This window comes from Ciconia boyciana, chromosome 4, assembly GCF_034638445.1.
Source record: "Ciconia boyciana chromosome 4, ASM3463844v1, whole genome shotgun sequence".
Lineage (NCBI taxonomy): Eukaryota > Metazoa > Chordata > Aves > Ciconiiformes > Ciconiidae > Ciconia > Ciconia boyciana.
The window spans coordinates 40,603,428-40,624,756 of record NC_132937.1 but is presented as its reverse complement, the minus strand read 5'-3'; the positions used below and the strand labels follow the sequence as shown (position 1 = coordinate 40,624,756).

Genomic DNA, 21,329 nt, shown 5'->3' with positions numbered 1-21,329 from the left:
ATCGTGCTGCACAGTACACTTTTTCTTAAACCAGTTTCTAAACCACAAACAATTGGAAGTAATGACGATGTGTAGGTAATATTGGATTTCTGCCTTCTGCTTTCTTTTTGTTTTAAAGTTTTTGTTGGGATTCCCTTATAGTTACAAAAAATATGTTGACACTTAATTGAGGCAATAGTTAAAAGAATTTATGTCTTCATGTGACATTACCTGTCCTCTGAATTGATATAGATTATTGTGTTCCATCAGTATGCCATCAAGGTGAGCATAATTTACAGGTGTCTCAGAAAAAAAATCCCGTATTTTAATAGATTCAGACTGCATATATTAATATAACAGATTATTGTAGAAAAATGGTAATATCCACTCTAAGAAACGATATGCATTTAAAATAGCATCTACATTTAAAAATATTATCTCCATGGCCATAATGCTCTGAAAATGTGATCATGATGATTATGATCATACAGATTTCAAGTGATAATTTTGAAGGGGGAAAAAGTCTTTGGAAGCTGGTAGTGCAGATGGAAAATATCCACACAAGAAAGACCTATTCATATATGAAAGGGTTTTTAGAACTGTGTAGTGGAGCTAGAGCTAAAGATCAGGAAAAGCTAAGTTGAATACTCTGCTCAACTCTTTCATTATCAAAAGTAAACAGTCAGTGCTTTGGATATTCCTATTTGATGTACTATTCACATGAAGATGCCAATAATAGTTCATTGATTTTATTCTAACAGACACGTGCAACTATGGACAGAAAAACATAGTAAAAGTCCCTCATTAACAGTGGACCTAGTTTGTATACTAACTTCTTTCTAGCACTTCTTTTAGCCCTTTTTATTTGAAGTGCCTGGTAAAAAAAGGGGTAGAGCAGGTTTTCCAACATGGCATTTGGTGACCCAGAAGGAAATAAATACTAAACCAAAGGGAAATCTCAGAGAAAATTGCTTGCCTTTTTCTCTTGCTCATGTTCTTTACTGATTTTTGATGTTGAGACATGACAAGAGAAACAGCTAAACTCTAAAATCAAAGGCCAAAAAATTACAAGTCTCCTTTGGGCTCTGATGTAGCTGTTGAGATAGTTAGTGTTCTTAAAGTAACTCGGAAAATCTTCATGTTCTTTCTGCTTTGGAATTCTGTCATAATGTCTTATTAACCTTTAGAAAAATTACCTCTTTCAACCATCTAGCTTTAATGTTCATCTGTATTCATTGCCTTTTCTTGCATATTTCCTCATCCATTCCCTCTGTATGTTTATTTTAAGCTGTTTGTTGCTTTGATCATAGATCACATTCTAATCCTGCAAAGAATTTTGTGCATTTAAGTACCTGAAGCCTTTCTCACTTAGGAACTTGAAGTTAAATACATGGAGAGGTCTTTGAACAATTAAGGCATCAGAACTAAAGTACTAAAGGGGCTGCAAGTTTCTGCCTTTCTGTGTGTGTGTTTACTGACAAGGAGCCAATTTGACCATAAAAGGAGTTCTTTGGTAGTTGTTTTGATACTATTGTAAATACTAGACCTAGTTAAACTGTTTAGTCACTTATGGACAGAACTGTTCCAGCAAAAGCATTGTGGCTATTGGTCAGATTTCCCTGTATTGTTCAGCACATTAAGTTGGACAAGAACTCAAAGAGATGCTTTATCTTTTTGAGCTGACAAAATAAAACTACATGTTAGCAAGTAGACAGTGATACTTTTAATGTTACATGTGCATTTTTCTTTATACTATACTTTCCACCATTTCTGATACAGGGGCAATTTTAGAGAATTTAAGTGAAGAAATAGATACTTTGAAGAAAGAATTGAGAGGCAGTGTCTCAAGCTACTTAAAATATTTCCTTTTTAGGGTACATTTTCAGATTCAGGAGAACTTTAAAATTTATGACTTACAGTGAGCCAAATTGTAATGGTGGAAATTTCACCATATAATACTGATGCATAGCTTTTTCCTAAAGGCAATACATGCTTTCAGGTACCTTACTGGATTCACTGCAGTGGGAGATTTTGAGGTTATTAGGAACAGTGCTAGTTCCTGTTCATTTATATAGCTACTGGATATGCTACATCTTCTAGGGTGATGCTGTGTGAATTCTCTTTTGCTGATTGTCAAGTGTATCTTGGTTCTTTGCTCTGCTTGTATGCCAGTTGCCCTGATAGTTCAGAACCTTTTTCAATCCTTTTGTTTAGGTGAGTGTAAGGAGAACTTTTTTCATTGACTCCTTACCTCCTTAACCTTTGAGCATCTACCTAATAACAGTTGGCTGTTGGCTGTCTCTGGGTTAACTCAGGAAAGAATTCCAGTCTTTACTTTGAATTTCCCTGTTTTATGAGTTTAAATAATATCTGGAATATGCCTGAGTGTAACTTACAGGTTTTGTGGTTCAAAATAATACTTTGCTTTAGACCTGGTCCCCACATTTTTAGAACAGAGGCTAAAACGTCAGACATTTTAATAGCAGTTAATACTTTATGCATATGGTTGATATTGCTGTGGTGCATTTTATGATCTGTGAAACTGTTGGCTGCTAGCATGGATTTCAGAGATAGTGCCTTACAATTCCTTGGTATATTTTTTTGCATTTTATGCTTTTCCACCATAATTGGTGTCAGTAAATACTTCAAGTAGGGGGAAAAGGGGACAAACTCTCCTTTACTTTGCACACATGGCTTCACTGAAATAAGCAGGACCACTCTTAGTATTTCACACCTAGAGTTTAACACATCAGGTAATGTATTTTAGGTGATGACAGGTAGCTCTCTTCTTTGTCATGGTCTTATGTTTGCAGTTAAGTTCTCCAGTTAGTTTGCCAATGAAAATAGCTTTGAACTCAAATACCAGTTTTTATTCACATTTTGTTAGTGCATTTTGGAGGACAAATAGAGTTCAAGCTATGAACTTACCGCTTGTAAACAGGCAGAATGAAGATATATTCTCAGAATAAGGAGTCTTCCTGCTGCCTTCAATAGCTCCCTTGTGTTAGTTGTCTCTACAAAGTTTTTAATGAGTTATGGGCAGTGGCCATAAAGTTAATTACCATTAATGGAAAGTTGCTGGGAAAGTGTCGACTACAGAAATACAGGACATGCAGTTGTCATACCTTCACTGCTTCCTAGTTTCCCACATGCCAGTTCAGAGACAGAATAGTTTAACTGAATTAGTTAGTAATGACGAAAACAAAACAGCATTGGTCAGCTAACTTTCAAATCCAGGAGAGTAAACAAATTGCTATACACAACAGTTCTACAATATTTCCTCTAGGGCAAAATAGCCTGAACTACAATTGACCCTTGTAATCAGGTGATACAAATTTAATGTTAGTGAATTAAACTGTCACTTTTTTCATGGAATGCTGATGTGCTTTACTCCAGTTAAACAGAGAGAGGTATTAAGCTTGATGTAGGGTTTTAATAGGAAGGTGGAAGCAGATTCTGGAAGATGTTTTTTCAGAAGGAAAGGCAGAGAAGCCACTGGTGTATCTTTGTACCAGAACTACCGGTTCCCTTTTGTTCCCTCACCTGTTGATACTATGACTAGGATTGTGCATTCAGTAGAATCTGTACATAGTACTTAGTAACTCACTGAAAAGTGACTTTTTTTCCCCAGCTTCATACGTCATACCATGGCTAAGTCGCCTTATACTTGGTGTTTATTAGCAGAGCATAGGTAGTTCTATCAGATGTATTTATGTTACGTTGCTCACAAATTGGTGTTAAAAGTATGTGTAGGTGAAGAGAGGAATTGAAGATCCTGGTATCATACTCTGTCATTTTTATCAACCACTCCATTATTTGTTATTTCATAAGGTCTTGCCGGTCAAGTGCAAAACCTCTCATCACTATTGTGCAAGTCTTTTGCGTTTAGAATGATTAAAGTTTTGAGCTTTTCTTGTGTAAGGACTTACAGGATCATGCTATAATTAAGAACATTTGAAACACTTTAAGCTTTACTCTTAAAGTGAATTTTGTTCCATCTTTTTTTTAAGATTAGGATGTGTATAGCCAAGGGAAATCCCAGAAGTTTTCCTCTTTCTGAATCCTAAAGTAGTTTTGTATATTCTTGTATCTTTTTCTAACAAGTTCCCGTAGTCCCCTTTCTTCTTTCCTAGGACTATCTTGCCTCCAAACCCTGTTTCTCTCTTTTTCTCCTTCTCCTTTTTCTTCCTCTTTCTCCTCTTCCTCTCCCCCCCCCCCCGCCCCCCTGCCCTCTGTCTTTCACAAGAGACACAGACATAACACCAATGTACCTGGATCTTATGAAAGCTGTTTAAAAAGTGCAATGGGAAGCTAGTGATCAAAGCAGGAGGAGTGCATTAGATGATAGTAGAAGCAATAATGAGATTCCAGATACTGGAATGTTGGTTGAATAAAGATGGGATAGGTTGCATGGGCTTGAAAGGGAAGATGCTACTTGGAGGTGATGGACCTTGTGGGGCTTCTGTAGTTTCCATAAGGTTCACATAAGCACCCAATATTTAGGAAAGAATGCTGGCAACATAATATGAATGATGACTTAAGCTTCGGATTCTATTTCACATTCTTTCAGCATGTTGTGATTCATAACATGCTGCACCACTTAATGAGCATTTGGTAGTGGAGCACTAAAATGTCAACTTTTGGGGGCTTATCTGAACTAAACTTTGAACCTTCTGAAGTTCACCCATAATGATAGTCTTCTAGTTTTAATTGTGTTGCCAGCAGTATTTCAGCAGTGAGGCTGAAAATACTCTAGGTCGATGCTTTTCAGGTCTGAATTGTAAGTTACAATTCAAGCTAATTATTTTTATGCTCTGTTTTAGCAAATGCTCATCAAGAGGTGCAGCATACTATAGATTAAACATGCTGAAGTAACATAAAATCCTAATTAACATTTTAAAACTTTATGAACAAAAAATGAAACTCCCAAATTATAATAGTTTAATATGCATTGTGAATGTATTTCTCATCTTATTTTTTTAATACTATGGGCCAAACTGCTAACTGTTGTTGGAGGCTTTCATTAGTGTTGAAAACATTAAGAACAGCACAGCAATTTGATCTTTGCTCATATTACTGAGTTTTCATTGTGCTGTATTGTTACCATTTATGATGATTATGATATAGGATGCTTAGATGTTACATAATTTGAAATGCCTATATGTAACTCTGCATGACACAACAGAAAGAGGCTCCATCATTGATAACACTTAGGCAAAAGGAAGATAATTTGATTTGCTGTTTTTTTTCTCTAGATGGGTTCAGCTTTGTTTAATTTACTGCAAATACAAGCATCCGAATTCCAAACTGAAGTCATGGAGCCCTAAGATACACCGTTACAGGTTGTCATCTATCTTGTCTTGATCTTGTGAAAGGCCTCAGCTTCAGTTCATGTTTCCTGGATTTTTAAAACACTTTCCCTTGTTTGCTTTACAAAATAATAGTTATTAAATCCACACATTTGGAGACTGACTTTGAGGTCATTGATTAATTTTCAGATTATGCTTCTTTGTCTTCATTTCAGTAAATTATTCACACAAATTTAATGTTGGCAGAAGATATTTAACTTCCTCCTATGTCTGGCAATGAAGAAAAGGCTATCCTAAAGGGTCACCTTATGTTGGTGGGTGGGTATGGGTGGGTGGGTGTGCGTGCATGCGTGCGTGCGTGTTAGTGTGTGGAAAAAAAGCAGTATACTTTCTACTAGTGATTTTGGGCCTGACCTTTCCGGGGCAGTTCCTCATATGTTTTTAAGGCTGGCTTATTAAAAACAGTTGCTTAAAGATGTTACAGATAGATGGTGGTAGTAACGAAATAGCTCAAATTAATAACTATGCAACTAAGGTAGTACCAGGTATAGGGTTGAGCTGGATAACAGAAAGCTTTATGCACCTTAGTCAGAATTTCTCTGTTAACTTTCCAAAATCAGCTGAAAATAAAGAAGACATAGCCATAGTAGTACCTGCTATAATTCCATTTTCATTTAGTGAAATAACAGCACAGATGGATTTTCCACTTCTTTTTAGATATCTTATTTGTTTTCAAATCACTGTTAATGTTATTTTTCATTTCATGTACAGGGTGATGGAGAATGTACTTCACATGCTACTCTTTTAAAGGCAAAACAGCAGGGGAAAATAAACAACTTATTAAATAAGTTTGGCTATATTTAAAGGAAATTACAAAAATACTTTAATTTCTTGTTTTTAATGTAAATTACTTCTACAAATTGATACATTGTGTTATTTTAGTTAATAAATCCTCTGTGTTTCACATAGTTTTCCATAAGGAAATATTCTTTTGATTTCGGGATATTGTATGTCTGTCTCAAACAGAACTCCTTTCTGAATTAAGCAGAGGTTTTTGCACAAATATTAATAGTGTGATACAGCCCATAGTAATTTTACATTACTTTTGTTTTGTCTTTAGGGATTTACTGAGGCAAACCTCTGCTGAAATTAAGGTCTGAATAAGGACCACCAGACTATGTCAGTAACAATATCTAGTTTTGATATAGTGCTTTTCATTCTATCTCCCAAAGCAATTTAGGAAAAAGGAAAATATTTTTCTCATTTTGTGCAGTAGGGACGTGAGCTGACATGCTTAGAATCATCCTGCAAACAGATGAATGACTAAAATAGTTTTGGAGTGCTGTATCCATTAATTCATATAGTTCAGCTGATTATTTGTTTGGAATTAAAATGTCTGGGTGATGTTAGTTCAGTGAACTTGGAGGAGTATAGTGCCATGAAGAAGCCTGAGTATACAGAAAGAATCCTATCAGAAGGAAATTGTTAAATATTCTAATTTGTGGATATGTTAGCCTGGCAATGAAATACATGTTTTAATTATTACTTCCCCTTAAGTTAATATATAGATGGTATACTTGTGTAGACATATCAAAAGTGAAATTCTGCACGTGAACTCTGGAGCACAAACCAGAATTCTGGATTCAAATCACCCTGAAATATAGATGTTTTCAAATTCCAGACTCTTATCCAGATCTGATTTTTTGCTTCTGTCTATATTGGAACGGTTGAAATCCTTCTTTCTTAATGCAGTTGAATTTTTGGCTTTTCAGAACATTGAACCAAATTTCACAAAGTCAGCACAGCTATTAATTTAAACATTTGAACCTGATCAGATGCAAAATAAACACAAGGTCACAAGGCTACAGAATTGTCACAGTCTGACACTTTTAATTGTGATTTGACAATGTAAACCACACATGAAACATGAGCAAGTAAATTACGCTAATTTTGCTCAACAAAATGAGCAAGTAAATAACATGTAAAAGTAAATAAGGCAGGATTATGACAGGAGCACCTCATACTGTGTCTGAAAGGAGCCAGTTTTAGGTTTTCACTTTGAAATCCATACTATATTGAAGTTTGGATTCATGGTCGATTTAGATGTTAATTTGATTTAGTGTTGAATTTTAGCACCTTAATGGCTGTGAAATTTGTAATCTAGTTAGATTTTTCAAGAATCTTCATGATGTATCTTTTGTTCTTTCCCTGTTCTATTTGGTATTTTAAACCATATATTTATTTGTAAGTGTGTATCTTAATCTGAAAATTTTATCAGCTGAGTGGCAAAAGCAAGTGTCTTATTTAGAAATCTAAGTAAGTAAATATTTATAGTGTTTGCATTTCTTCAATGAAAAATTCTAATCTGAAAAGTAAGATAGTTCTATATTGGCTGCAAGTATGCTTTTACAAGTGGCAATATTTCTCCTAAAAAGAGGCTCAACAATTTGCTTAAGTTTTCGTAGAGCCACCCACCAAATAGGACAAAATAGCTTAGGCTTAATTGTCAAAAATTGGATGGAAACTCCAGAAATCAGTAGTCATTCCTCATCATTTCAGACCATTCTAATATGGTATGTTTTTAATGGATTTTTAAAAAAGATACCTTGCTTCTACCAATCAGGAAACTAAATACACTGTATTAACAGTCCTGCACAAATGGCACCATCTGATTTTTAGCTTGGAAAAGAATTTTGCATTATTCAAGAAAAGCTTGTACTGTTGAACTTGTACTGCAGCTGCTAGTGAATAATGTATAAATAAATCCATTTGTATATGCAGTACGATGCAAGAAACATGAATCTTAGGGTAAAACTTAACAGTTGTTCCTGTTGATGTGTATAGAAAAGATAGCCTTGGTGCCAGATACTCATTCATTTCCTCAGAGAAGCAATGAACTTGGGGGGGAAGGTGCCTAATAACTTTAATTTACTCACACGGTCTTTTCCTTTTTGCTCTTTGTACCAAGGTTCAGCCATAGAATCTATACAACGCTTACTTGTAGGATATGATTTCAAGCAGCAGTTAAATAAAATGAAATAGTAATGACTATCATAAGATCATTTTAAAGATCTGAGTATCTTTCAGATTTTAAAAAATACTTAAAAATAGAAAACATCTATAAGCAGATTGTGAACTCTTGCACAGATCTCAAAGTAATACGGCAAAGATTATAATGTAAGTCATTTACTGTAAAAACAAAACACTTCTGATTCCATTCTGCATACATAGCCAAATCCAAGGGCAACTGAAGCAGCTATGAAGATTTCCAGCATTCAGCCAACTTTGCATCATGCCCATTATGAATTTCAACCCTTAGATAGTTTTAACAATGAATCTCCAATGTCAACAGAACTGGCTTAATTTAAATGAGTAAATGTGCAAAACTAAATGAGAAAATATGGTAGGAAAAAAAAGATTATTTGAAAACTTGTGTTTAACACTGACAACATGGTGAAATAGGATAGGCTAAATCATTTATGAAGTATCAGCCGCAAATCTAAAAACTCTAAAGGAAATATTTTAGTACATAGCTCAATTAGTACTGAAGACGTGCACTGTTCTAGCAAGTGTTACAGAAGAGGAGTGCATGTCCTCTGAGCTCAGAAATTTTGGTTTTAACTAAAGGAAACAAAAATAATTGTTGCTGTTTCATATTTCAAAATTAATCGTAACCTTTTAACATGTAATTTTGAGGCAGGTAGTGACAGTAATGGAGATACTACAGCACATCTGAAGACTACTTTTACAGCAAACACTAAAATATACTAAGCCCAGTATTAGCACTAATCAAGAAAAAAGCAACTATAAAACATTACTTGCATGGCAGGTGTGAGAAACACATTCTTGTAGTCTACAATTTGATGCTTCCAGAATTTTTTTTAGCAGAGTATTCTTAGGTAAAATATGGTGGCTTTGAAATTGCTCCAGAATATGTCACAACCGCCTATAGATTTATCTCTCCAGCCCAGTTTCTAGTAGTCTCTGTTCAAAACAAATTTGCGTATACGTGTGTGTATGAGACCTGGAAGCAATTTTAGGCTTTTATTCTGACCAACTTGCCTCTGCCTTCTTTCCTAGGAAGTGTGTAGAGAGCTCTGGTGCCTCAGCAAAAGTAACCGCTGTGTTACCAACAGCATTCCAGCAGCTGAAGGTACTCTTTGCCAAACAGGGAGCATTGAAAAGGGGGTGAGTACAAATAATTTATTGTTTGAAGAAGCAATTTATTGTTTAAAGACTACAGAAAGAAAGAACTAGAAAATTAAAGTACTTACGAGCAACTACAAGAGTTAAAAAAAAAAGAGTTATTATTTCAGAATACATTTGCATCCTAATGGGAGTGTCCTACAGAATTATTTCACAAGTATTTTATATATGTAATTTAATAAAACATTTATCCTCACTATAAAATTCTGTAGCCTGGATCAACAAAAAAAACCCCTGTTACATACTCTCTGTATATTTTTGAGTAATTTTTGTAAAAACTCTTTAGTTTAATCTTTATTAACTTTTATAGCACTCTTCCATAAAGGACTGTTACAACTCTAGGTCTGGCATGGACTTTGAAAATGTGTAACATAGATCTAGAGCCTGAACTCTGATATTTTGTTAGAAGATAAAAAATTCTTTATTCCTTCAGATATAAGCTGAATCATACAAGCTTATAGAAAAAATGTTGCCTTAATAAAAGGGTTTTCTAAAAGCCCAGATTTCCCAGTGACCTTTCTGTTTTGACTTTGAATTATTCTTTTAGTATTCAGTTATACTTGCATTACTGTTTAGCTTTAAAGGACTTTGCTGTGCAGCCTGATAAACTCTTCTACCTAACAGAAAAGTACAGAAAGTCAGTGTTGCAGTAGACAAGTCTAGTACTACTGTATCTGTCTGAACATGTGAATTTTGATTTTAAAACAATGTCTGTATATCAGTAGTTTCAGACAAAGTTCTGAAACTTAGTTTTAGATTAAGAATAGTAAAAGAGTGTTTCTCAATTACAAGGCAAAATCTATGCAGATTTTAAAAAGGAGAGAAAAATATTTTAATTATTAATTTACAGGACATGTACTGAGGAAAAAAGTTAATTCCATATGCCTTTTTTCAAGACAATATATTTTATGCAGGTTTGTACAAAATGAATAGAGATTGTTATATTAAACAATTTCCAGTATCTGTCCAAGAGTTGCTTCATCTGTCTGTAAGATTTACTGCTTCAGATTGGATTTTTTCCTAACAACAACTACTGACATCTACTCTCATTCTGACTTTTGCCATGCTAGCTGGGCTGGTTTCAACAAAGATTACACTGCATTTTGACTTGCAATCTGATGTTTAAACAAAAAGAATGAAAGCTTTTGGGCAGCTGTCACAGTTTATTAATGCTTGTTGACGGTTTCATTCAGGACCCATGACCTAGCATTGTTCTGATGGCTTTTCCATGCTGAGTTTGGAAATACTGGTAAACCATGCTAAATATATTCATTGAAAAGGTCGTTTAAAAAAATAGAGTGCTTAGAGTTAGCCAATGAAAATAGAGAGACCTTCGCATTCTACCAAAAATATTACTTTTTATTACAGTAATAGAAAATGTTAGAAGCCCTACTCTTAAATCAACAGTCTAGGTTTATTTTGGAACCACTACTCCTTGTCAATGACAAGGAGCAATTTACCTCAATTTATATTTTTTAAACCATGACACTACAATGAACAAGTTGAGATGCTTTAAGACACTGTTGCTGTGTCCACTTGCCAGAGGCTTTAATCAGTTTGCTCTCTACAAAACATCTTTTTCCAGTCATCAGTATCTTGTTCCATCATTAGATTTTAGAGGAAAATGAGAGAATCCATACTGTTTTACAATGGTAAACTGTTCATGCCTGTTAACAGCAGAGAATTGTATCTGTAAACTGCAGCTTTGAAGGTTCCTGTAAGTTAATAGTTCCTGATAGCAAAAAACGAGAAAACGTGAACTCTTTCCAAATATGTAGTTCTCTTTACCACACACTAAGGAGAAAATAATAGGTTACAATTCTATAACAGCATTATTATTATTATTATTATTATTATTATTATTATTATTATTATTACTACTACTACTACTACTACTACTACTACTACTACATTTATATTGCAGTCACGCCTAAAGGCCACAACCAAATTAGGCCCTGTTTTTCTGGGCTGTGTCCAAATATATAATAAATGACGTTCCCTGCTCTAAAGGCCTAACAAGATCTCAGGTACTTAATCATATTTGGAGGGTCAATTTCTGCTTTTAGTTACACTAATGTAAATTCAGTGTAACTATTAACTAAAAGCAAAATTTGATGCAGTGTGCATTAATATCTTATTGGCAGAGTTGGGAGAGATTTCTACAATTAAAATGGCCTAACACTCTATTATAAAACCTTCTTTCAGTTGCTTATACAAACCTGCCAAGCTTTTAACTCTTTGCGTTGAAATTTTCCACAGTAGATGTCTGCCGATGCCTGAAGGTTTTTAGAGTGTTTTCCATAGAAGTTACTGAGCTGTTTTCTGCATACAGGGAAAGAGAATAAAGTGGTTTCTTGCTGCTGATGGAACTTGTACATCTGTTCTGTTTTGAAGCTTTAATATGTTCATGCTTTGGTGAAGGGTTTTATGTATCGGCTGGGTTCAAAAAAGTACACTTTTTCCTAATTTGTAATAATAAATTTAAATATACATAAAGTTTCTCTCTGGTACACCCAGAGATGTGTTTGTAAAGGTAAACTAACTGATAGATTTTTAAAAAGACTCTGATGAGGAAATGGTGCATATAAAACAATAAGACAGAACTGATAGTAATGTTTATTTTGTCTTTGAATTTAAAGTAATTTTAAAAGTAACCTTTTCTAACATCATTGTTTAGATCCATGCTAGGGATGTAAATGAGGGGCAAATGTGCACGAAGTGAAAACAGAGTGTGCTGAAAGGACAGTTTAAATAGCTAGATTGTGTGATTAAGTTATTATTGGACATTAATATATGGTAAATTTAAGTTATTATTGGACATTAAGTTTTCTTGCAAAATAATTATACAAGCAATCATTGAAAATACATTGTTAAAATTAAGATGGCAAATTTAAATTGAATTAATCTTTTTTTTCCCCCTACAAAAGATGACATCAATTTTCCTCAATACTAGAGTACTTGCTGTGTGAGTTTCCTAAAAGCATACTATTGTAAGTCTTAGTTCTGTTAAACAGCTAATATTCATATAAAAGTCATCTCAAATGTGCCACAATATCACGTTTTATTTTATTGTTAATGATCTCTATAAGAAAAATTTCAGGCTGCTTACATTATTCACAGTTTTTCGCACATTTTATACATATTCAAATGCATCACCACTGTCTTTCTAGTTGAACTAATTGAAAGTTATTTACTCAATGTTAGAGAAGAGTTAACATTTCAGTTCTAAACCGTTAATGAAAGATTGTTCTTTTAAAATAGCTGTCACCTCCTCTTGTTTCTTCATATACTGGTTACTCAAGAGTCCTTACCTTATTATAGCAGATGAGATTGCTGTAATTTGTGGAGGAAGCATATTTCTCTAGTCCCATTAGAAATAATGAAGATTTTGGTCATTTAGAATTACTCTGACAGAGATGGTATGCATCACTGGCTTCTGGTGAAAGATAAATTTTCACTAGAAAATTAAGAACAGACACCAAAGTGAGCAGTGAGTCCTCAGATTTAACTCCAGTAGAGAAGAAAAACCAGCATTTAAGGAGTTTTTAAAGGGGAATATGGGAATGTGGAAGATAATGTTTGCATGACAGAGGAAATTACAGAGTACAGGGATTTTACACAGCTTTGCAAAAATAAAGGAGGTAAAATGCACCTGCCTATTGTATACAGTCATCATAGTGTAGAGTTAGGATGGTTTGCGTGTTATGTTTTACATATGTGATAGTCTTGTGGTTTTAACTTTAACTCTGAGTGTCTTTCATTTCTTAACTTTGATTTTGACATATTTGTAATATATATAATATATTTTAAATTAAATTATTAGCATATATTTTTGCTCTTAGAAGCATTTTAATTTTTAGCTTTTGACTTTAGCATTAGATAAATGTTCATGTACTTGTGTGGCATCTTTAATAGAATGCTGCAAGGAGATTATTGTATTTAGTTAATAAAATGATTATCACTTAATTTATAATGAGATCATTATCACTTAATTTATAATGAGAAGTGTGCTGGTTTCAGCGGAGAAAGAGTTACTTTTCTTATAGTGGCTGGTATGGGGCTATGTTTTGGATTTGTGCTGAGAACAGTGTTGATAATACAGAGATGTTTTAGTTGTTGCTGCACTGGTCAAGGACTTTTCAGCTTCCCATGCCCTGCCAGGTGCAGAAGAAGTTGGGAGGGGGCACAGCCAGGAGAGTTGATCCAAACTGACCAAAGGGCTATTCCATACCATATGACGTCATGCTCAGTATATAAAGCTGGGGAAGAAGAAGGAAGGGGGGGACGTTCAGAGTGATGGCGTTTGTCTTCCCAAGTAACCGTTACACGTGATGGAGCCCTGCTTTCCTGGAGATGGCTGAACACCTGCCTGCCCATGGGAAGGAGTGAATGAATTCCTTGTTTTGCTTTGCTTGTGTGCATGGCTTTTGCTTTCCCTATTAAACTGTCTTTATCTCAACCCACGAGTTTTCTCACTTTTACTGTTCTGATTCTCTCCCCCATCCCACCGTGGGGGAGTGAGCAAGTGGCTGTGTGGGGCTTAGTTGCTGGCTGGGGCTAAACCACGACAGAAGAAAAACAGAAGATTTTAATCCCTCGTGTAATTCACATAAAGAATTCATTCTCCATCATAATTGTACCATTAGAGGCATTGCAAAACACTGTGCCATATGGATATATCTATACTAGCTAAAAATGTGAGTTCACTATATGGACTGCATTATGTGTTATACAGACATTCAGTGATAGTCTGGATTTAAGAGAAGCTCCATATGAAGGAATGTTCCTCTGATGGATGCCTACTTATTGGCATAAACCTCTGGTTTGTAAATTTAGAACCCCAAGAAGGATAAACCCTCCTTTCCTCAGTACGACTCCATGAAACCATGTGTCTTTGGTTTTTTTTCTGAAGAAGGGTGTGGTGGGTTGACCCCATCCAGCAACTAGGGCCCCACCTAGTTGATCGCTCACTATGCCCCCAGGAGAGAATCAGAAGGGCAAAAGTGAGAAAAACTCATGGGCTGAGATAGACAGCTGAGTAAGTGAGAGGAAAAGAAAGAAAAAGCGAACAAGAGATCAAAGGCAATCACTCACTACCTCCCACCAGCAGACTGTTGCCCAGCCAGTCTCTGAGCAGAGGCTACTTTGGAAACATCCCCACCCCAGTTTTACTGCTGAGCATGATGTTACAGGGTATGGGATATCCCTTTGGTCAATTTGGGTCACCTGTCCCTGCTGTGTCCCCTCACAACCTTTTGCCCACCCCCAGCCTACTCACTTGGGTGGCAGGCTGAGAAACCAAGAAAGCCTTGATGGTGTGTAAGCACTGTTTAGCAATAGCTAAAACAGTGTGTTATCCACACTGGTCACAAGCCCATACGGGCTGCTATGAGGAAAACTCTGTCCCGAGCAGACCTGGTAGAAAAGGCAATGCATTTTGAACTTGAGATTTAAAATAGTCTCCTTTATCTTTTCTGTAGACATGTTAATGCTTGGTTTTTGTTTCTCTAACTGATAGCGGATGAGGCTTATAAACAGAAATGTGCTGGATTATAACAGCTGTGTTTTAAAACAGGTACAGCACATACAGAGAAGAAAGAGGTCATGGAGGATAAAAGTGTTTTGAGACAAGAAACAAGAATGAATGTGGCTAGAAAAGTACTGCTACAGGTTTCATTTCATAGAATCATAGAATGGTTTGAGTTGGAAGGGACCTTAAAGATCATGTAGTTCCACCCCCACTTGCCATGGGCAGGGACACCTTCCACTAGACCAGGTTGCTCAAAGCCCCATCCACCTGGCCTTGAACACTTCCAGGGATGGGGTATCTACCACCTCTCTGGGCAACCTGTTCCAGTGCCTCACCACCTTCATAGTGAAGAATTTCTCCCTTATATCTAATCTAAATCTACCCTGTTTCAGTTTAAAGCCATTACCCCTTGTCCTATCACTACATGCCCTTGTAAAAAGTCCCTCTCCAGCTTTCTTGTAGGCCCTCTTCAGGTCTGCTATAAGGTCTCCTCAGAGCCTTCCCTTCTCCAGGCTGAACAACCCCAACTCCCTCAGCCTGTCTTCATAGGAGAGGTGCTCCAGCCCCTGATCATCTTCGTGGCCCTCCTCTGGACACTTATTTATGTGGAAATAACAAGGAAATAATATAATAAGGAAATATTGTATTAAATGGTAGCATGTGTTTGTATGCAAAACTATGTTGTATCTAGGTGCCTTTGCTGATGATAAGCTACACATTTTAATATTAATATACCATTTTAATGTACATTCTTGAAAGCTACGCACTTCGACTCTGACATGTTTGACAGTCTAGAAGTACCTTTTATTAAAAATGAAATTTTTAATGAAAAAATAAGGATTTTTATTCATTTTCTTTAACTAACACTGCACAATGCTTGTTCATATCAAACTCCTATTAATTTTTTTTTCTGAGTAGTGATTGAAAGTTAAATTCTCTTTTCAGTTGGTTTCAGAAAAATCTAGAATGATTCAGGTCATTGTGAATGGCTGTATTTACTTGTTTATGTATGTCGTACATTGCTGGGACTGAGGCTTTAGGTGAGCCTTAGGACTCAGGAGAAGAGAAAACTTGGCTTTGCTGTACCTATTAGTATAAAGTCAACGCTGAGTCTTCCAGTGCTTGTGGGTGGACAGGGATATGTCTATCTGTCCATGTCTTTTGTGCATGTCTCAGTGCTTTTTGTCAAATTCATATGGCTGATTTTGGACACAGAAGTTGTCTGGGTTTCTTTTTGGAAACGGTCAATACTGTGTCTGTTATAGGAATTCAAGGGAGTTAAACAGCAGATGCCCACGTTTTGGAAGTGAAATGTGCAGATTCAGGTCACAGTAGACCTGAGGCCGTGCTCTACTGTGTCACCTAAGCCTATAACGGTGGGAAAGGGTTATCTAACCGAGCTACTCCGGATTCTCAGTGACACCAGAATGTGGATCAAACTATGGGCTCCAGGATTATTTCTGAATGGTTTAAAAAAGGTTTCTGACTAAGGAAATTATAAACTTATTTTAACAATTAGCCATTCGTGCGAATTGTCTGTCATTTTGCATGTCCAATGTAAGTAACAATATTGCAAAGTTTAAGTGTTTGCATGAGTGAAGTATGCATGTTCATTCTGTCCCTGAACAAGTGGCCAGTCACTATTATATACTGATTTTCTGTACCATGTCTAATGCTTTGGCACTACTTTTATTATGTCTGTAGGGTTAGTATAAATGAAATACTGCAACAAATTCTTCTTCCATTGTAACCTCGTCCAGATTTTCTTTTTTTAAAATGTAAGGGAATAGTTTGTTAAAAATACTATAGTGGGGAATTTTTCATTTCGCATAATGAAGCCCCTACATGAATCCTAAGTGGAGGGTGTTTTACTAAACTGATCTTAGAAATGAACCTTAGTGTTTAAAAGAATGTAAGCAACTTGCAGTTCCTTTAATGTGAAACATTAAGGAAGATGTATGAAGAAAAAAGAAAATCTTTATTTTAAGCTTGCTTTAACTTCTGGTGTGTGTTAGGGACCTATAATTCAGGACTTAGTGAAGACAATTAACAAATCACACACACCCTCACCAATGTCTAAACATGGCTAGAAAAAGTAAAATATTAGTCTTGTTATCTATACAGAGAATGCTAATGCCTATAATTGGTCATTGCCTGACCCTTATATTTTTCTGTCCTGATAACTCTGTCAGCCTGGAAGCTAATTTTGTGGTTTTTTTGTGAAATCTTTCAGTGGTGTTATCAAGGAGAGTGCGTACCTTTTGGCACTTGGCCCCAGAGCATAGATGGGGGTTGGGGTCCATGGTCAATATGGGGAGAGTGCAGCAGGACCTGCGGGGGAGGAGTCTCTTCATCTATAAGACACTGTGACAGTCCAGCGTAAGTAGCTAAAGTAAGCCGGAGCCAACAAAAAGACACATTTGGAAATTATTCAGAACTGTGGTTTCACATGTTATCTGTAAAAATGTTTTGCTAGTTTGCCAACATTTGTCTTCAAAATAGCAGACAGAAACACTTAAACAGGAGAAGTTCACTAGACATACTTCTAACATTTTTAATGTATCTTATATACTCTAAAGATAGCTGGATTTATATTTAGCAGTAACCAGAATGGTTTTCTTTCTCCAACTTGCTGTTCATGCAAAACATATTTGAATTATGGTTTAGGTAGATTTCTTTCTTAAGACATATTACCTCTAATGCTTGTCTGGGATATAAAATAACTATTGCTAGTTACTATTAAAAAGACAACACAGTATTTCCAAGCTTTTGCATACAACTGCTAACATATAAACCATAGTTAGTAATATTACATTGCATACAATACAATACAATATACTGTCATGTCCAACACTTCGTTGTGACTTCCCACTGACTCTTAAAACAATTCAGCAACTTCTCTCCTTGCCACAACTCCCTATTGGTCCATACTCTCTCTCAAGAGGGGCCAGCTTCTCCACTACATCTTGATCTGTTGTGTGTATCTGTATTGGTCCTGTCATCTATCCTGTCATCTATCTGTTTTTCGATGTCCTGAGCACTGTTCCAGAGAAGGTGTGTCAGGTAAGTGCTCCTCTCTCTGTCACTAGCACTTCTCAGGTGAAGAATGCTTATGTATTTCCATTGCTGTTCTTTGCTGAATGAATCACTGCTTTTTTCTGTTGCTGCTTGCTCTGTTCTGGTTACCTCATCACAGCTATAGGCCTTCGCAGAAGGATAGTTTTATTACTCTGTACTTTGTTCTTGTCATGTCCCATAATTGCTATTTCCATCACCATTATTAGTTTTTAAGACCACTTTTTCTTGAAAACATTAAGCTTTTGTGCTTCTTTCATAAAAATGCATTCTGTGGCTTTCGTCACTCCTTTCTTTTCTTCTCCTCTCTGTACACTTAGGTTCTTTGTTGCTTGTACCCATGTTTTGCAAGCCAGGCTGTACATCAGCTTTACACTATGCTCTGCAAGACAGACACCATAATATCACATTACTGGTGCTTAAGGTGGTCTGTTCACCTCCTATCATTAGCAATTAACTATCAAATCTGGCAAATAGCACTACTTACTGAATGGATTCAAAAGCAAAGATTATCCATAGGCATCGATAACATGTCAGACTATGTTACTGAGAGAATAAGAAATTAAAATAATTATTTTTTTCACAGCAGTATGTAAAAATGCTAGTGAAATGTTTTTTTGGAGCATGAGTAATTTCCTAAGATTTTTTAACTACTCCTGTCACCCTGTATATGTGTTGGTATGTTGAAAGGTGATTAAATTTTAGATGTTTAACAGTACAGCAAGCAAATGCATTTGGGGGTGTATGTCTGCATTAGAAAAAAATTCCTTTTGGTTCAAGGATAGTGTTGCCTAGTTGAATGTTTGTAATGTGAAAAATAGTATTGATTTTCTTTTTAGTTAATTGTAAATGATTTTATTTCTTTATTATAAAACAAACACCAAGCGTTTTTCCTTTCTGCTTTCACGTTATGAGCCAAAGAGCTCATGTCTGATTAATCTTCCATTTAACTCAATGTTAATTCATTATTTGACCTCTGTGGAAGATAGATGAGGTTCTTGAACAGTTTGGGAATTTAAGACCCAATGTCTTATTCACAGTAATAGAAACCTGCTTACTCTAGAGTTTCCTCAGATTTAATACTGCTTAATTCAAATCAGAATCAGATTCTTGAACTAGAAAATGCAGTCTTTGCTGGCTCCAGTATTTAGCAGGCAGTGTTTCTTCATTTTGTTATGTTTTCAAGTGTAATATGAGAAGATTTTAAAAAAAAGTATCACATAGGTTGTTTACACATTTCTCATTCTAGTTTTACAAAGCAAGCAAATAAGTAAAAACACAATGCCTTTTTAGTATGCTCAAAATACAGTTAAAGTGTATTGCTTGGGATCTATGCAAACATGCTATATGAGTGATGATTTTCACATATCCAGTATTGTTTTGTATCTGCTCCAATTCAAGTCAATGCTACAATTCTTATTAAATAAAATATTTTAAAATCTCACCATAAAACTTTCATGTACTTTTATTTTTATTTATATAATATATATCTCTTGGACTTGTATTTATACTAATAATGCATTAGTATATCTCATGAACTTGTGTTTGTACTAATACATGTACTAACACATAAAACATGTTTTTCCAGGCCTTCAGGTGGAGGCAAATACTGTCTTGGAGAAAGGAAGAGGTATCGCTCCTGTAATACTGATGTAAGTAAATTTTGTTCCACTGTAAATGTATAATCAACTTGTCTGTTTTACATTTTAGAAGCAATGGATGCATTTTTTCCTAGTTCAGAAAAGCTGTGAATTCTGCATTTTATTGGCAAACAGTCGTTTAGGGCACTTCTGTATTGCAGGCACCCTAGGTGTTCTGCTGAATGTTAGGATCCCTGTCTCAATATGATGCCCAGATGGTGCCTTTGCATTAAGGCCTGGCGTGAGTTCAGCTTAAGCATCCATGTTAAAGGTGAACAAGGAGCATTCCACATCAGAGCAAACGTCTGTCTAGCCCAGTGTCTTGTCTCCCAGCAGTGGCCAATAACAGGTGTTTAGGGAAAAACTATAAACTTTTGGCAGCTAAGGCATGACTTTTCCATGGATGTACCGTATGAGTTTCCAGAAGCTGGGTGTCTAAAGATTTCTTGAGCTCCACATCGTATCTGTACCAGATTAACTGCCACAAATGGAAGTATCCTCCATGAATCCACTTTTAAATCCTCTTACCCTTTTTATACCTTTATAACTTCCAGTGCTAATGTGTTACACAATACTCTTATACATTCTGTGAAAATGTATTTCTTTTGGTGAGTTTTAAACCTGCTGTTTTGCCATCAGGTGTCTGCTGGTTCTTGTATTACCAGAATGATCACACAGTTTTATTTTAGAGCTGAGCCCATCAAATAATGAACTACTACTGAGGGGGTGGGGCAGAGTATAAATGTATAAAATCAAATTATGAACCTAAATTGCAAATTCAAGTGAGTTAAAAATTGAACCAGAAAAAAGTACACACCAATAAAGAACTTCACTAGTAAGTTTCCAAGTCAGTAGCACTACAAACAGAAACAGGCTGTCATATTATTTTAGCTTCAAATTCTTCTTAAATCAAGGAAGTTCGTAACAGTGGGAGAGTCTTTACCTAAAGGTGTTGTTTCACCTGTTTATCTTTTGATATATTTCAGGAAAAAATACAGTAGTTAATATGCTGATTCCTTGAAAAAAACTTGCTTTATGATCGTTACTAATTATCATACGTATTAGTTCTGCAAACTTCTCTGAGGAGGTTATTCTCATTATTAGGCAGTATTACAAATTTCCAAATTATTCTCATTATTAGGCAGTATTACAAATTTCCAAATTAAAAATTACTGTCCTACTGCTAATCACAGCTGCTCTGCTCATGCAGCCGAGAAATGTGTTAGGCCTTGTGGCCACGGTGTTGTAAGAGAAACTGAAGCTGAGCTGCTTGTCCAGTAGGAGCTGTAAAACTTTTCCAGTCATACAACCTTCCAAATTACAGTGCACCATTCTGACACTTTGACCATCTTATTTTTTTCTGTAGACGTGTATCTTTGCGCTTGGCTGTCTTTGTGCAATTTTCATTTGAATAGATCCAGCTTATCAGATGATCCGCTATAATTAATTTACTTTCCTCTTTATTTTCACTCAGATGGTCTTTTTGTGATTGGAAGACTTCATAAACAAGAAATTTTTTCAGAGTTCCAATTCACAAATGAAAATGTTGAGCAACACTGAGTGTGTTTCTTATTCTTACAGTTGATAGGA

At 35.6% G+C, this 21,329-nt stretch overlaps 1 protein-coding gene across 11 annotated transcripts in view; it reads left to right on the top strand.

The window, feature by feature from the left end:
* The window catches only part of ADAMTS6 (ADAM metallopeptidase with thrombospondin type 1 motif 6), a 221,457-nt gene that overhangs the window by 82,431 nt on the left and 117,697 nt on the right, over positions 1 to 21,329 (top strand). For 9 of the 11 annotated variants that reach the window (XM_072859481.1, XM_072859484.1, XM_072859483.1 and 6 more), the window contains 3 exons: positions 9,369 to 9,476; positions 17,258 to 17,403; positions 19,688 to 19,751. In XM_072859481.1, the coding sequence (XP_072715582.1) occupies positions 9,369 to 9,476; positions 17,258 to 17,403; positions 19,688 to 19,751 (318 nt within the window). The remainder of the gene's footprint in view (positions 1 to 9,368; positions 9,477 to 17,257; positions 17,404 to 19,687; positions 19,752 to 21,329) is intronic. The other 2 variants (XM_072859487.1, XM_072859485.1) reach the window with 1 other exon arrangement.